This window comes from Salminus brasiliensis, chromosome 18 (assembly GCF_030463535.1).
Source record: "Salminus brasiliensis chromosome 18, fSalBra1.hap2, whole genome shotgun sequence".
In the NCBI taxonomy this organism is placed as follows: domain Eukaryota; kingdom Metazoa; phylum Chordata; class Actinopteri; order Characiformes; family Bryconidae; genus Salminus; species Salminus brasiliensis.
The window spans coordinates 17,572,438-17,589,542 of NC_132895.1; the positions used below are offsets into that span (position 1 = coordinate 17,572,438).

General features: G+C 40.3%; 2 protein-coding genes across 3 annotated transcripts in view; both read right to left on the bottom strand.

Moving 5' to 3' along the window:
* Positions 1–1,588: 1,588 nt before the first annotated feature.
* Positions 1,589–7,040, bottom strand: ecscr (endothelial cell surface expressed chemotaxis and apoptosis regulator). Of its 2 annotated transcripts, none has more exons than XM_072661893.1 (10): positions 6,737–7,040; positions 5,862–5,924; positions 5,453–5,515; positions 4,224–4,277; positions 3,829–3,942; positions 2,469–2,588; positions 2,279–2,374; positions 2,145–2,178; positions 1,969–2,039; positions 1,589–1,873 (listed from the first exon to the last, which is right to left on the bottom strand). In XM_072661893.1, exons 1-10 carry the CDS (start codon positions 6,795–6,797, stop codon positions 1,776–1,778), a joined length of 774 nt encoding a protein of 257 aa, XP_072517994.1. In that variant the 5' UTR covers positions 6,798–7,040; the 3' UTR covers positions 1,589–1,775. The 2 variants fall into 2 exon arrangements, with proteins under 2 accessions (XP_072517994.1, XP_072517993.1); XM_072661892.1 differs by having other exon boundaries at positions 5,453–5,524; positions 6,737–7,039.
* Positions 7,041–9,788: 2,748 nt separating this feature from the next.
* ppp3ca (protein phosphatase 3, catalytic subunit, alpha isozyme) overlaps positions 9,789–17,105 on the bottom strand; it is a 54,176-nt gene continuing 46,859 nt past the window's right edge. The window contains exons 9-14 of the mRNA XM_072662639.1: positions 15,882–16,007; positions 14,911–14,988; positions 14,609–14,693; positions 13,656–13,753; positions 13,139–13,189; positions 9,789–10,279 (exon numbers count right to left, since the gene is read on the bottom strand). Of these exons, the coding sequence (XP_072518740.1) occupies positions 10,101–10,279; positions 13,139–13,189; positions 13,656–13,753; positions 14,609–14,693; positions 14,911–14,988; positions 15,882–16,007 (617 nt within the window). The 3' untranslated portion in view covers positions 9,789–10,100. The remainder of the gene's footprint in view (positions 10,280–13,138; positions 13,190–13,655; positions 13,754–14,608; positions 14,694–14,910; positions 14,989–15,881; positions 16,008–17,105) is intronic.

A 17,105-nucleotide genomic window follows, 5' to 3' on the forward strand; every position in this document is an offset into this window, starting at 1 on the left:
ACTGGCTTAAATACAGTTATTGTACGTGTATGTTCAGTATGTGAGATAACCCAGTGTTTTTAAGGTGCTGGACAATAGAACAGTGGTATCTGAAAGATGTCTTTTTATATATAATAGTTATATAATAGTTATATGTATAATAATAGTTATATAAAATAGTTATATAATATATAATAGTTTTTTTTTCTGCACAGAAAGAAAAAAGCAGTCCCTCACTTTTTAGCATATGCTGTGTTTTAAATGTGGTCTAAGCTGTTTTTATTAGTGTTTTCAGTTCAACACAGTGCAGCAAATGGGTCTTGAATGTCAAGGCTGACTATACAGAGACAAGGGTGCAAAGAACAATTCACATACATTCTGCTTTGAGCTTTAGACCTCTTGGAGACCTCTGTGCAATTTACCAAAAACCTCCTTCCGGCTGTTTGCAATATAATAAGAACACCACGTTCACTGCTTTATTCCTTATGGTTGTTTAAATGTGAATAAATATTTTATTGTGAGAGACAAAGAAACAGTCCAATGAAAAAAACATGAATGTTTAACCTTAGAGTTTCATCTGTATAAAGTGATGGTCCATGAATCCTACCCCTTAAAATCTTGCATACTTTACGGGCTTCCCCTAGTCAACCCCACCTGAGTTACCTAATTATTTCCACCTAACGTTGTTGATTAGCTGAGTAAGGGACGTTGGATTTAGGTTGGAGGTGAAACCTGTAGTAAAGGGGGCATGAGAGTGGTTGTTGACCACTGCTATGAAAAAATAATTCAGCAAAAATCTCATTGACATGGGTTTTCTACCTATCCCAGATATGATCAATCAGATAAGACACGCCTGATTTCCAAAGTTAACTTCTTTTGTACTGGAGCTATAATGCTATAGGGGCTAACAAGTACTGGACGTCTAGATCTCTGTTACTTGTATTACATATACTACTTTCTTTTTTTACATAAGCAGCAGATTTCAGACACCAAACATATACTGAAAAATAAGATTATTTTCCCTAAAATACCATAATTTGCCATTTCTGAATGTATTATTATTATTATTATTTTACATCTGTTCATGCTGTGGTTGGCTACTTGAAAGCCAGTTTTAGGCAACCTGTAGGGTAAAGAAATTAGCAAGTTCTAAAAGTTCCTACCAAAACAACTCTGAATGATACTGCTGAGCCCCATGTAATTCTCCTTTATTTAAGCATGAATAGCCAAACCTCAAATAGTATGTCACTTATATGCTGCATTCCATTTTTGTTTGGAAGTCAGAGCTGGAAATGTCATCACTCCCAATTTCACTGTATTCCAGTTAAACATTCTGATCATTTTATACTATTTCAAAATATTTCCAAAAAATAGCTGATGTTAGCTAAAGACATGGGAGTAACACAGCTTGTTTGACAATCCTTCACCAGTGTTTTATTGCAAATCTAACTAAAATATGTCACACTCTTTATGTCCCAGGTTATTTTAGCATTGTCCCAGGTTAGCATTGTTAGCAATACCAGTTGTTAACAATGCATTATACAGTCCTTTGCACATCCAAACATCATGGAAACATATCCACAGATAAAAGTTAGACTGCGTGCTAATAAACTGTATAATACTACTGCTTTTATTGCTGTTGATGTACAGTGCGGCCATCTTGGATTTTGAATGTGGGGTTTGTGAGGCTCTCCCGACGATCCGAGTAGGAAACATCTTGTGGGGGGTGATCCAGCTGGAACTTAAGGGAAATTAGGGGAGCTTTAGAGCCTTATCCCCATAGAATGGCGACAAGATTAGTGTGCTCTGATACTGAGCAGATCTCTGCTGACCTCTTGATCTTCACTGTCCAGTATTGTACTGTGAACAGATGAGATCTGTGGTGAATCAGTGTCTGTAAAAGAAGAAGAAGACAGGGAAGCTCAATTGCAAATTCCTGGTTTGAGAGCAACATCTTTAAAGCTGTATTTCCAGCAAGTCTTCGCTTACCAGTGTCTGTGTTTATCGACCTCACAGAGACAAGTGTGATGCTTCCTTTCTCTCCAGCGCTGGTCATGTTGCTGTGAGAACATCAGACCAGTCAAAAACTGGATAAAACCAACTGTGACTGCTAATAAACATGCTTACATACATCCAGAAATGAAACCTTGAGGATTCCTTCATACCTTTCTGATATCACTGAGTCATAGCTCTTTACACCTGTAGGGTTATAAAAAATAAATACAAATTCTTAAAACACTCAACAAATGGATTCATGTGTCCTCTCAAACTATACACACACGGACCAGTACAATCTCACCCTCTTCCTTTGTGTTGTGACATCGTCCTTTGAGATTGACAGCTGTTACTAAGATGATCATAACGATGATCAAGACAAGAATGAAGCTCATCACACCTGCAAGGAGGACAAGTAAAGCGAACCATCACAAATATGAAAACAACCAGCAAAACACATCTTGATTACTGTTAGCACTTGGCATGCAGCCTACCGAAGGCCAACATAGTGAGACTGTTGCTTGGTGGCTGTGTAGGTGGGGCAACTGTGAGGTCCTCTGGTGATCTTCTTAAGGGACTGTTTGGTGTAGAAATTTCTGAGCGTACATCATGACCTGCACATAGCAAAACATCATAGCTGAGCTAGATCTGAACTATAGCACTTTTAGTGTTAGAGATAGTATCTTGACATAGCTCTAAAAAACAGAATATTTGAACATTTGATTATTTATTTCCTTTAAACGTCACACATCCTGTGTTTGTGATTGCAATCCCCCACTATGCTCTTGTCATTTATAGTGAACATCATAGCATCAGCTTAATATGGACCACAATGCATTGTTAATCTCATTACTAAGCAGCAGCATACAGTGCAACAAAATTAAGCCGATAACATTTGTTTGTATGAGCAGGTGCTAGTTACGAGCAACTAAATGCTGTGAATTTCAGTTATTTTCCCATGTAGTTTGTTTATTCCATAAACAGCACAATCCTTTTACTGACTTTATTTCAGAATTTAGTTCATGCGTGTGAATGAAGCTGTAAAGACAGCATAAACACTTGTGTATTTGTTTATGTGACCGGTGCTGAGGCTTATTGATGATGAGGAACTGTCTGAGTTCACTTGTGTTTTAGTGAACTAAACAGCCCCTCCCTATATAGCACAAAACTGATGAGGGTGTAGGGATCCATTTGGGTCACAAACATTGTTTTTGTAATCAAACATATGATAATCATCTCTGTTCTGATTGGCTGCCCAATAATAGTTGGCTATTGGCTATTCCAAAAACTCCTTATAACTTCCACATAAACAGGTAGGGCTAAATTGTTGTCAGGCCTCACACAAACACTCAAATTTGATTTGTTTCCTGTAAGTATTGACGTTCTTTGCACCATTCCTGAAAATAAGTAGTTGTTCCCAAAGCCCTGTCTTATTTTTTTGGCTTTTTGATGACGAATTGGATATAAACGTCATGCAATCTTTATGAGTTGCAAAGCTCTTCATAGAGATTTGACAGTTAATAAAGATATTTGCATGTTTTCCACAAGTCAGCAGAACACTGGTGTGGAAAAGTTAAACTGTTTGGGCCATGGTGCTCAGTTTTAAAACTGCAGAAAGTAAAAGAGGGAGAGAGAGAGAGAGAGCGAGAGCAAAATTGGCTTTGCTTTCTCTGCCTCACCTTTTAAAATGCTCTGTTATGGAGAGGCCTATTTTAGGATCTAGTTCAGAAATTAGCTGTTTCACCATATACTAGAAATGTGTCACCAATTATTTTCTATTTCTGACACAAGGATGTCCATTGAGTTTTAGTAATATACTCACTTGAAATACAAAGTGAAAAAAGGGCAACAAACCTGATTGATTGGTCTCTGTAGGAGAGGTGGTGATTTGCCATGATTTTGTATTAGAGCTTGCACTGACGTGGGACGTAAATGCAGCTGAAGTTGGGCTGACTGGCTTGGTTTGTCCTGCAAAGCAAATTATTTTCATAACATCCTCTCTGCTCAGCACAGGCACACATTACTGTAAGGCATTGTTTCATAAACTGCATGAGTCATGTGTGAATAATCAGTATGGGTCTTCCTTATGAGTCATGTGTTACATTGTGTTGTCCCACTTTCACAGTTAAAGCTTCATTACAACACAGACTTAAGGTTTTTGCATCCTGGTTATAATTAGGCTATGCCACGGTTTTCTGCCTACACCATTAACTGTCTGTTAGGTGAGTAAAGATCTGACCCTTTCTTACCTGATGAACTGGAATAAGAGATGGTACCGATGCCGCTGGAAGTAGTACCGCCTTCTGGAAGAGAAATGCAAAGACCTTTATTATAATATTAATGTAGGTAATTCATTTGAATATGCATTTGCATATGAATGCTGCTGGATAACTTTACAGTAACAGAAAGAAAAACAAACATTTCTAATATTAAAAGCTGCTCTAGAATGGAAAACTGTAAGTTTGCATTGGCATAGTTGTGCAATGAGAGTTAACTTTAAAGACTGCTGTGTTCCCTTTCAAAGCTAACATAACAGATAAAAAAATCCAAAAGTCCAAAGATTTTATTGACAGTCCTAGCTCACACACCCAGCTCACTACAGGCCAAATGCAACAGCTGCTTCAGGAGAATATGGAAGCGAGGATAAAAAGGCTATAAGCTAATGCTAGCCAACCAGGTGAAGTTGGCCTGGCCAGGGGACAGCAAGCTAGCCAGTCGCACAGTGTCAGCAGCTGGGGGAGCAACTAAATTGCCAAAAGCTAACTCTAGGCAAGCAGAGAAAGAATAAGGGCTGACAGGGGCCATCTCTTCAGCTGGCTAACCACACACCAAGCCAAAAGGACCCAGAGAGGACAGCAGATTTGTCCGGTAAGTCTTGGGTATAATTGCCCAAATTTTTGTTGTTTTGTTGCCGTTGTAAAAATGTTGCTAATCTAGACTAGGCTAGGCTAAACTGTGGGCCTGTGTGGTGGTGTAAATCAGCCTATAAAATGCTGCGTTGTGTGTAGAAATGTGAGAAACATCTAGATGGTAGACGAGTTTATGAGATGTGACATATTGTAACCTTTTACCTTTTACGTATGTTTTTAAATTCAGTGTTTAATCATGTTTTTGTTATTACACTCCAACAGTCAGCTAACTAATAGTAATTTATTTTGTTTGATATTTCACAGTGTTTGTGGACAACTCTTGTGTCGTTGTTTTGGGATATCCTACAAATCTCCATGCTATCCGTTATATGCAACCTTTAAATGAGACCAACATTAAATTCTAAGGCAAAATAACAGGGTTTTAAATAGTCTCGTAAAACTTAAAATACTTAATAAACGAATTCTTTGACATCTAAAAGTAGGGCTGGGCAATATGGTAAAAATCATAGATTATATTCCAGGTCATTTGTAATACAAACCATATCACAAAGGATTATTAGGATTAATACACAGTGGTAATAATGTGAAGTGATATGCTGTTGTATTACCAGTTTGACGTGTTAGAGATGCTGTAGTTGGGGTATCGGTCAGTAAGCTGTTGCTGGCCATTACTGTGGTCACTTGGTGGAAGGCAAGAACAGTGGGAGGCACAGGGAAAGCAACACAGCACCATAAAAAAGACAGCAAAGCGAAACAGAATATGGGCACAGTCTTTAATTTACATTTGATTACCCTTTTTCATAATTCATACTAGTATTGTTACAAAAATCTGTACAGTCAGAATAATTGCTGGAGAGGACATGGGGAAAAAACCTAAGTAAAGTATACAGGGTTTACATGGAAACAAATATAAAAATGTGTATTTCAATATCAATATTCAAAATTTGTTTCATATTTTACATTTTTAAATTTTTTTTCTAAACAAATTTAAATAGAACATTATAAAGACAAACAAACCTGTGCTGGAAACCGTTGAGGATGGTGAAATGCTGGTGGCTTCCTTTTCCATTTTTTCATCTCCTGCACCACGCAACACACATATTATTACAATTGAATTTTTAAACCTTAGTAATTAAGCACAGTGTCTGCCATAGTAGCAAATGATCTGTTAAGCCCACTGTCTGTGTCTTGCAAAAACCTTGTATCTACATTTTGCACTTTTTGACAAAATGTAAATCTGGCAGTTGTTCTTTACATTAAATTTGACAATGAAAAGATCAACAGAAATGACATCAAATGATGTTGAATAGAATTGTTTTACAGTGACCTTCATTGAAAGATAAGACATTTTTTTCCTCCTCCTGTAAAGTTGTCATTTTTGAGATAAAAGTTTTTTTGCTTGCCTGTGACTATATGGAAGTGAAATGTCCCTATAAACAATAAAGGTAGTGGTAATCAGGAGCCTAAAATTGATCAGGAATGGGTCACTGCTTTACATTTTAACCACTGATATGGGAATTAATGTTTGAACAAGATAATAAACTAAAATCATTTGATTTAAATGTGTAATCTGTTCCATATATATATATATAATAAAATATATAATATATATATATATTCTCTAATGTGCTTTGTATTCCAATAAAGTTGTCTCTACTGACAGGCGTAGAGTTACACAGTTTCCTAATGGTTCCCTTACTGAAAATGATCTGTGAATGAACCAAGAACATGGCAAACTGTAACCCCCCTTCCCCAAGGCTATTCAGTTCTGTTATATAAAGAGTGTATAATCCTTCCAAGGAACATATTCACTTTTCTATTGTGCGGAACTACAGCATCTTCTAACACCAGCATGTAATGAGTTTCTGTGAATAGGCATGCCTCAGACTTACCTGCTGAGATGAAGGAGACAGACACACAGAGCGCAATAAAAGAGCACAAGAGCAGATCCATCCTTTAATCCAGAGAGGTTTGCCGTGTTCACATGAAAAAGGCAGATGGCTATTAATAGAGGTCACCAGGCATAGATGTATATGAGTGGAAAAACAAGAGAACAGGCAAACTTTTAAGTGTGTATGGGTGAATAAGTCTGAGGCACTGTGCGCCAATGATTTCTTGAGCTGATGGTACAATGAGACAGCGTATAGCAGAGCTGTGTCTGTGTAATTGTGTGAGTGTGTGTGTGCTGACCAGTAAATGCCCACTCCTGGTTTGAGGGAGGTTGCTGTGGCCCCTGACGGTGTTCCAGAGTTTCCTGTGGAAGAATGGAAGGAAGCAGATGCAGTTCTCTCATGGAAAATCAACCCTGACTGGCTGAGTGTTCGGGCCATGGGCTGGCCGGGAGGAAGCGGTTCCGATAAAAAACAGTGCAGCGGCTCCACCAAATTACGCACAACTGCACAAACACGGCACTGTAGTGGGATTCCCATTAGACTCTCGCATGGCTTTTTAAAGAACGCTTGGCCTGTGGTCTGATGGAATTTTAGTGATTGAGGTTGTGAGGCAGAAAGACTAGAGTATCTAACGTCTAACTTTACAGTATTGAAAATACAGGTTCCAAAATTGTTCTTGATTTAGACAAGCTCCAGTTGGTATAGCACCATTATGTGTAAGCCTTTAAATCTTAAAAATGGTTCTTCCCACTGACACAGTCTACTTTTTAAAACATTGTTTCAATATAAGGTTCCTATAAAGGAGAATTTCACAATTTTTCAAATTAGTTTGATTTAAAATGCATTATTCTGAGAATTGTACTCTTATATATACACTGATAAGCCATAACATTAAGTTCTCCTTGTTTCTACACTCCATCATATCAGCTCCACTTACCATACAGGGGCACTTTGTAGTTCTATAATTACAGATTGTAGTCCATCTTTATAAGTTGTTAGCGTCCTTTCCCCTTGTTCCTCAGTGGTTAGGACCCCATAAGACCAGCTATTATTTGGGTGCTGGGTCATTTGTGACCCATGTCTTAGTATGTGTTGTGCTGGGAAGAGCCGACCAGACACAGCAGTGCTGCTGGAGTTTTTGAACCCTTCAACGTCACAGCAGGACTGAGAATAGTCAACTAACCAGAAATATCCAGCCAACAGTGTCCTATGGGCATGAATTCCAAGACCACTGATGAAGGACTGAGGAGGATGACCAACACAAACTGCATCTGTGGGTGGACACACTACCCACAATAACACACCAACACTATGTCAGTGTCACTGCAGTGCTGAGAATGACCCACCACTCAAATAATACCTGCTCTTATACATTTTATGTGTGTAGCATATAAATAAAGAAGGGTTCAGACTGATGCTGTAGTTCATGCATATTTTATTCAAGAGTAAAAAAAGTGATTTGTCCCATAGGGCATGCTTACAATGTGTGTTATCATTTAGGAAGTCAAATGCGAAAACTTAGTTCAAGAGAAAATTACAAGAAAAAATAGTCACAAGTTAAAATCCATTAAACTCCTCCTCTGAAATAAACCACGTCTGGACCAAACAAGGATCAGAAAAACAAAAAAGAACCGTAAGCTTAATTGTAAGAATAAGAAGAATATCATCAATAATTATAATGAGAATATATTTTTTCCTTTTCAAAGTGAGACACAGGATTTTTCGTTGTGTCCAATTTTTAGTTTACATTTGAATAAACCATGCGATCATGCTTTGGCAGCCTGAATGTTGCTTTTCACTGAGTAATATGTTCATTCACACTATTGAACAACTTCTGTACACCAACTCAACAGGAAATCAAAAGGAGAAACACAAGGCGTCACACCTCAAAAAGAGCGCCGGTGCCTGTACAGCAAAACAATACAAAAATAAAATCAACCTTAAAAACAAAAATAACATTGATGAAAAACAAACCAAAAAAGAAGAGGAAATCAATCAAAGACAGAAGTAAAGATTACAAAATCATATATTTATATATATATATACTGTATATAGATATAAAAAACAAAGTTGAACTTTACAAATATAATCTGAAGAGGGAAATAATTCAAATCTACTATATTGAAACACATCACAATTATAATTTCACATATCAATAAGGAACTTAACTGCATGCACTGATGCGTTCCGTACCATAGATGCTGTTAAAAATCATTGTCCTCAATATTGTCCTTTGTTGTTATTAATCATATATTTATATATATTTATTTATATATATATATAGATTTGTTTGACTTGCGAAACATACTATGTGCATTCTCTCTCAAGTTACAGGCAGGTGAGAAACAATCAGGTAGGTGGTACCAAAGGTCGACCCCAAGTTCCTACTGCAGCCCCAAAATCCTCAGTGCTTGCTCCACACAACAGATGGTGGGGTTCACAAGTCCACAGCCAACAAGCGCAAGCACCACTACTCCCTCCCACCAAACCACCCACCCGGCTTTATGGCCAAAATCTTACCGAAAACAAAAATAAAAAAAAAAATAATAATAAATAAAAATACTCAGGTAAGATTGCATTGCAAGTAATAAAATGTACATATTTTTTCTCTTTAAATGTCCTTTCATACAAACATTTCCTTATTCGTTTTTTTTTTTTTTTGTCGTTTCAAATTTTGTATTCATTAATACTAGTAGCAAAACATGTTTCAACAGTGAGATAATTTCATTATGAGATGGGCTCAGAAGAAAACTCTTAATCAAAATATTAAGATGTGTGCGTGGCATTGGTACTGGCTGGCCACCCCCACCGATGAGCTGCGATGGATCAGGCTTAAGAGAGAGTTCTAATCCCTAGACCCCGCCCACTTTTGGCATATGGGGTGGAGTCAGAAAGAAAGTAATTGGCAGGCTGACCCAAAGGGACCGCCTCCCACTCTGAAAAAGATACTTTCAGCCATAGGCTGACATATCCCCCTCAACCACCCCCGAACAACCCTCCCACAGACCTTCCCACCCCCCTAAACCCTGGGCAAAAAAAATCCCACCCCCGTCCCACCCTGCTCAACACACTCGCAAAGTGTCAGAACTTTTAACGTTTAACAGCAAGAAACCCACATACAGTAAACTGGCAGCAAAAAAAGACCTCCTTCCTCCCACTTCCATGACAGATCTGAACGTGGATAAGTTGGCTTGTCTAATTGGATATTGTATCAGAGGTGGATGCATATGCAGTGTTATGTTGCAGGGCGCGGGAGGGGGTACTGTTGGTATCGGGAGGCCTTAAATTAAGGGTTTGGCGAGATCCTGCCACATGGTGCAGCGGTGGCATGGGCTCGTGTGTGGGCCAGCAGGTGGCCGCTGCATCACTGGACGTTGCTGTTGTCATCAGTGCCATTAGCCTCGGACATGTTCATTTTGCCCATGGAATGGCCTACATGGTTCACCCCGTCCTTACGGGGAGGCATGCGCTCATTGATGCGGTCTAGGCCCTTAGCCTCCTCGAAGCTGCTGATCTTGTGCTGGGGAGAAAAGCCACGGATGGCTGTGGAAAGGGACGGCACAGAACACAGTGAGCAGCGGGACTCCAGTTTCATGTGAGCATCTATTTTAAAGCTGCATTCTTTTTTGTAGTATTTTACATAGAATATAAAATACTACATTAAATTCTCCCTCTTTAAAATCTTGCTCCCTAAGTTGTGTTCACATACACCATACACTACACCGATCAGCCATTATATTAAAACCACTGACACTTCACACACACAGGCAAATAACATTGATGATCTGTTTCCAATGGCATCTGTCAAGGGGTGGGATATACATCTTAGACAGCAAGTGAACAGTCAGTTACTGAAGTTGGTGTGTTGGAAGCAGGAAAAATGGGCAATAATAAGGATCTTTTTGACAAGGGCCAAACTATGATGACTGGATCATGGTCATGACTGGGTCAGAGCATCTCCAAAACATCAGGCAGGTCTTTTTTGATATGCAGTGGTCAGTACCTACCAAAAGTGATTTCAGAAAGGACAACCGGTGAACCGGCGACAGGGTCATGGGTGGCTAAGGCATATTGATATGATCCAAGGCGGACGCACTTCACAACTTACAGGACTTAAAGGATGTGCTGCTAACGTCTTAGTGACAGATACCACAGGACACCTTCTTGTGGAGTCCATGCCTCAACGAGTCAGAGATGTTTTGGAGACACAAGGAGGACCAAAACAGTATTACAGTCTTAAGGTTATGGCTGATCGGTGTATATACAAAACCACTGACAACAACCTGACATAGTATTTCATAGCTCTCACTGCTTTAGGCTACCTACCACTGAATGTAAACAACGGTAATTGTGTTGTATGCTGCTCTAGGTTCTGGGTGAACCTACTCATCTTCAAGAACAAAGGCTTCAAGTTTCCAAGTTGAAATCATGAACATGACTTGAGAGTAGTGGTGTAACGGGTCATAGATTATCGGATCGCCCCCTGTGTGGTTTGGGACGCGTGTGAACAACAGATTAATCGCCAAAGTTGAACCATAACAGTGTGGAGTACAGTTCTACTGCCGCTGTTACTTTTTACTGTAATAATTCCCTCAATCTGGACACAGAGCTGCAGTGAAAACACACAGACTGAGAAGCTGTCTGCCATGTGAACAGAGCATGTGGATAAAACCAGTACAGTTTGTAAACACTGAGACACAAGAGCCATAAGGCAACACATCGCGCACGACCACAAACCTGCAGCAACATCGACGTGTAAGTGGAGAGCAGAGTTCTATTAATGTGAGGTGTGAAAGTCTCATAAGGATGGACAGGCTTTCACTAATACAATGAAAGAAACAGTCCGTGTCAAAATAAAAATCACTAATACAAACAAACAAACAAAAAGTCAAAATTAGTCACTAATACAAACGGACAGACTGTGTCAAAATAAGTCACTAATGCAAATGAATGCAACTGAAAAAAAGAGTCAAAATAAGTCAAAATAAGTCATTAATACAAATGGACAGACTATGTCAAATTAAAAGTCACTAATACAAACGGACAGACCATGTCAAAAAGTCACTAATACTAAAAACAGTACCACAAAGTTCTTTCAAATGAAAAGCAATTATTGTCTTGCATTTGTCTCAAATTTTACTTTTTTGATCTGTAAGTCAAAACTGAACCGTGAGATTTGTGATCCGTTACACCACTACTTCGGAGTAGTAAATAAGAAAAGAATGCAGCTTTAAAAGCCTTTCAATGCTCTCTGGCAATAATTCCTGAATATCAAAACTATCAACTCCTATCACCTACTTTCAAACACCAGACCGTTTGTTCTTGTATCAATAGATAGAAGACTAGAGAGGAAATAACACCCAACTGCCTTTACTGTAGCCCAATCCTCATGTTTGAGCAAATGAGGCGGGCCTATTTTACAGCGTGAGAGGTTGTGGAAGAGGCAATCACACTCTGGTTGGCTGGGAGTTCTTGAGAGTTCCAGTTACCACATGCTCTGCTCTTATACGCCTCATGAGAGGTTGAGAAAAAGACTGAACAAAAAACTGAACAAAACAACTCAAGTAATCATGCCTCTTTGTCAGACGGCATCTCAAACCACCATGCATTCTTCACAGAGATGTTCTTTCGCTGTGCTGAGAAAGAGCACTGAAAATATCTGGTAAAAAGTAAACTCCCTTTACTGCAGAGGTGCCAGTACTTGTCATTAAAGTTTGATGATACCCCTGCTGTAACACATCTGCTAAACCTGAAACTAAACTAACTGCTAATTGTGCAAATTTTACCAAACTGTACTAAGCCCACCTAAGACTATAACTACAAATTTTTCTGAACTACAAATTTTTCTTACGAGTTTTTCTGAAATTTAATAAATATCAATGAAGAAACATTCACAAACATTCACTTATTTTAAATAACATTATAAATGGTCTGGGGAACACTGGTATCTTTGCCACTTTGACTGCAGCAAAAACACAAGGCACTATGTGTTACATTTCTTTGTTCCAAATTCATTACCCTTGAAATAATTGAAGTGTTCAGTCTGACTGCCTGAGTGCTATTGAGCTTAATGTCCCAGATATCTGCCTTGCCCTTTCTCAAAGCTCAGTGCATTGCTTCTGTCAGTATTTCCTCTACACTAGTGATTTCCAAAACCTAGTTCAGGAGTACCTCTGCCTTGCCTATTCTGGTGTTTTCCCTGCTCAGACACTCACTTCAACCCAGAAAGGGCTTGGTGTGTTAGCACAGGGAAAACACCTAAATACGCAGGGCAGTTGCAGTCCTGCATCAGGGCTAGAAACCACAGCTCTCTGCCAATGTACACTGTTAGCGGATGTTGGCTGATCATGGTTTGTCAACAGCTGATGGAGGCTAAGGCCAAGATGCATGTCCTGAATTTACCTTCGCCGTCACTTTCTTCTGTCTCGATGGCTTCGATGGCCTCGATGGTGGCTGGGGGGAGAGGAGGGGAGTGGGTTACACTTGAACAAGCCATGCAACGGCAGTAAGGCACAGGCAGCAGTGATGCAACGAGCGGTGCACGGACGACCCTGCACAGACGCATGCATGCCAACCAGACTATGGACCACAGAGTCAGTCAACCCCTCAGGCGCAAACATACTTTTTCCCGGACACCAGCCCATCCTTTTAAATGGCTCCTACTGGCACAGACTCACGCTCACCTCACCCCAGTTTCCCACTATGGGGAAACTGACCCCCTGCGGTCCAGACTTTGGGGCTACTCCCAGCATTTTGTTGCAGAGAAAGCAGCACCCAAAGTCTGGAGTCTGTCAGAGGATACAGAGAGAGACAGATGGAGAGACAGGTGGAAGAGACAGACAGAGAAAGAGTATAGATAGAAAGAAAGTGTTCAAAAACAGGGGAAGAGACAGACCCAGTGTAGGGTCGCTATGCTCACCACTCTGTAGAGTCTGCTTGCCCCCAGACAGCACTCCACTAGGCAGCATGCCAGTTGGAGTCAGACCCTTCAGGGTCAAGACGTTCTCACTCTCCTCTCTGTATAGAACAGAAATAAAGCAGATACATATTTTTACAATGATTTTTAATGATATTTTACATCAACCACAATTACAAATTTAAGCAAAATATGCAGCACATGAAGTGGGATAGCATGACTCAAGAACAAAAACTAATGAAAGAAAAACTTTGAGCACAACTAACAAGTTAACAAGTAAATTCTACAAGATAAAGATGAGTCTCCTCACACGAGGCACCGGTTTTGTAGGTGCTATAATTGATGGCTTTTTCTTTACACCAAGTATGTTAAACTGGATTCCTTCCTGCCACAGCTCTGCAGTGATTAGCATTTTCCCTCTTAGTAATTCTCTAAATCTAACCATTGAAGGCCTCAACTGGTTGTGTTCCATGAGGAGTATATAACAGTACAGTGCTGTGACCTGGAATGAATCCAGTTTCACACCTATGCCTTAAACTGAAGGCAGAATTATAGGTTATCCCCATAAATCAGTGACTCTCAAACCGGTCCTTAGGGACGCCCAAGCACTTCCACAGCAGTGTTGTGAGAATCTGGACCATCTGGGGCTCCCTGAGGGCAGGTTTGAACTTGAACCTTCAGTCTTAAATCTCATGAAGGGGTTGGATAATTCTGAGCCTGCAATAGTCCATTAATAGTAGCCTTTTGTGTTGGAGAAAGCACTTGTTCTATTAGTAGTGTTGAGATATTTAAAGTGGTCTTGATGACTGGTTTATTGCAAACTGCTGAAAGTTTGAATTATGGTTGAATTATTTTGTAAACACACAAAGGTTTCTCTTATTTGCAAGATGTTTCATAAATAGTTGCCACAGATGAGCAGACAGAAATGACTCAGACTCTGGAACTCCCTCTCATACCTGAGCACAGAGAACATCTTGGCCATCTTCCCAATGGCGCGGATCTTGTTCCTAATCACCTCTTTCCGAGCAGCTGCTGCGTTGGCTGTAGGTAGACAAAAGAGTTCAGGCTCAGACTGCATTGCCACAAGGAGACTCTTCTACAGTCAATAGCACTTAAATGCAAGGCTAGCTGGAAGCAAAAAACGACATGATATATTTTAGGGACAATCTCGGCTTTCAGTTCTGTACAGCTCCTGTGAGGATAGGAAGAAGATGGCTGTAAAGGCAGCAAGCCTGCACAGATCATTTAAGGGTCTTACCATCAAAGATCTCATCCCCATCGTTCATCAGCTCATCATCGGAGCAGATGCTCAACACATTCACTAGCATCTCTGTGACTGCAGGAGAAAGCAGATGTGCTATTAGACCAGGACTGCTGCAGGATAAGGTTTCCATTTGTAGCATTTTTGCTTAGTGTTGCTAAGCGCTTTTGGGGGGTGAACAGCAGTTGTGGTACATTTAAGAGTGATAAACCAGCAGTACTGTTGTTCTTATTACGGTAAAGACCTCTCTGAGAACGGTCTGGGCGTTGTCTTAATATTCTAATGAACATCACTGCCGAACAAAATTTGTTTACATCACCATGGCAACGCACATATGCTTGAGACAGAGATGTTGCGGTTGTGACTTCATAGATCTTTAAGGTTTTCTGATATCTGTAACCGAGTTACCAGACGCCCCTTCCGTCCAGTGCCCATCACCTTTCCACTTTTCTGCCTTAACAGACGGCTGTGCACTGTGCCAATATGGCTGGGTATGGGTGGGCGGCATGCAGCGAATCTCCCCAGGTATGGTGCTGCGTTGGGCCCTCCCGTCCGTCCCAACACCCAGCTGTAAATTCCACAGTGAAACGGAAAAGTGACGGGCGCCAGAAAGGAAGAACGACAGCCGCTCCCTGAGTTCCAGCTTGAGCTTTAGCCGCCAGATTTAGCTTTAGCTATAGCTCTTCAGGTTGCTTAGACCTGAAGAGAGGGCAGAGCCATGTTAGCCTTAGGGTTATGCTGACATAAGCATGAGCACTTTTTATGCGGAGAGTAATACTGGTGAATAACAGCAGACATTGGAAAGATATTGACAGGACATACTTTGTACACTTACAGTGGGGGCCCTGAGGAGCCAGATTAACTTCATTACAACGAAAATACAGATCTAGGTTCCCAGTGGCTTTACCAAACTACAACTTTCATGAATACTGCTGTATACCGGCTGACGGAAACTAGTTATAGATTACCTTTCTCTCCCACAAAAGGCAGAGACCAGGTGAACACGTCCATGAAGTTTGGTAGCCAGTAGGGATGGGGGGAGCAGTTGAACTGTCGAATGTTCATCACATTGTTCTCATACTTCAGGACAGCAGCTGGTATAGAAAACACAAATGCACATATGTCCAAAAGTTTGTAGACACCCCTTCTAATAAATGCATTCAGCTTTTTTAATACCCTCGATTTCGGAAGCAATGAATGGTGTCCCAATACTTTTGTCTGTATAGTGTATTGCTGATATATTGGTAAGAATGTCAAAATATGTGGAAGGTGAGTGTTTGTATTGGCACACATTTAAAATATGTAGGCTTTGATTCCCCCCAGTGTTAAAAGTGTCCTGCTGTCCAGCACAACTTTGACCGTTGGTCCTTTTTAGCTATTCTTTGACTTTGCTGTTTAATCTTAGCTGTAAACATGTCAGCACTGGAGACCACAGACTGACTGCAGGGATTCCCTCTTGCATTGTGTCAGCCTTCTGCTCTGACTTGTGCCCCGCTCTTCATGAACTCACTTCAAATTCCAGCAGCCACCACTATTTTTGGTGTGGACAACACATGCTAAGTGCCATCCCCAGCTGGAGAGATTGGAAAACCTGTCCACTGGAACTGGCGTATCAAACAACTGTAGTCAAAAATAACACTGCTTGGAGAGTCTTAATACTTTCGTGTCAGGCAGTACGGAATTAGTAAGACCTTCCAGCAGTACAGCAGCACTCCCCCCACTTCCTGCCAGTCCAGGGGATCGAACCGGTTACCATTCAGTCCCAGACCAAATGTTTTGGACATTTATTTGACTTTGTATCTCTATTTGTAGTGTAGCACCCTTACAAATATATTCTTTTGTATGAATTATGAATGTGAGTGGTTATTTCTGGGTTGGGGTGCATATCTCTGTGTTTGCAAAAGATTATCTGTATTCTGTAGTAACACTGAGCTTTCAGAAGAGTCTCTCTTTGTACGCATGTCTGTGCATGTGCTTGCTTATATATGGATGTATTAGTCTGTGTGTTCTATAAGAGCTCCACTAGATGGCCCCACTAAGCCCTAAGCAGATGACCCTGTTCCATCAGGAGAGATAAAGGCACACGGAAGGAGTCAGTCAAGCTGACAGCTTCTCCCCCCACATATACACACATCTGCTCTGCTCACAATCATACACACACACACACACACACACACACACACCTCTCCCAC

Coding starts and splice junctions, on each gene's coding strand:
- ecscr (XM_072661892.1), bottom strand. CDS start 6,797: ATGGATCTGCTCTTGTGCTCTTTTATTGCGCTCTGTGTGTCTGTCTCC. Junction 5,925..6,736: donor TGTCTCCTTCATCTCAGCAG/GTAAGTCTGAGG, acceptor TGCGTGGTGCAG/GAGATGAAAAAATGGAAAAG. Junction 3,943..4,223: donor CTCTTATTCCAGTTCATCAG/GTAAGAAAGGGT, acceptor TTTGCTTTGCAG/GACAAACCAAGCCAGTCAGC.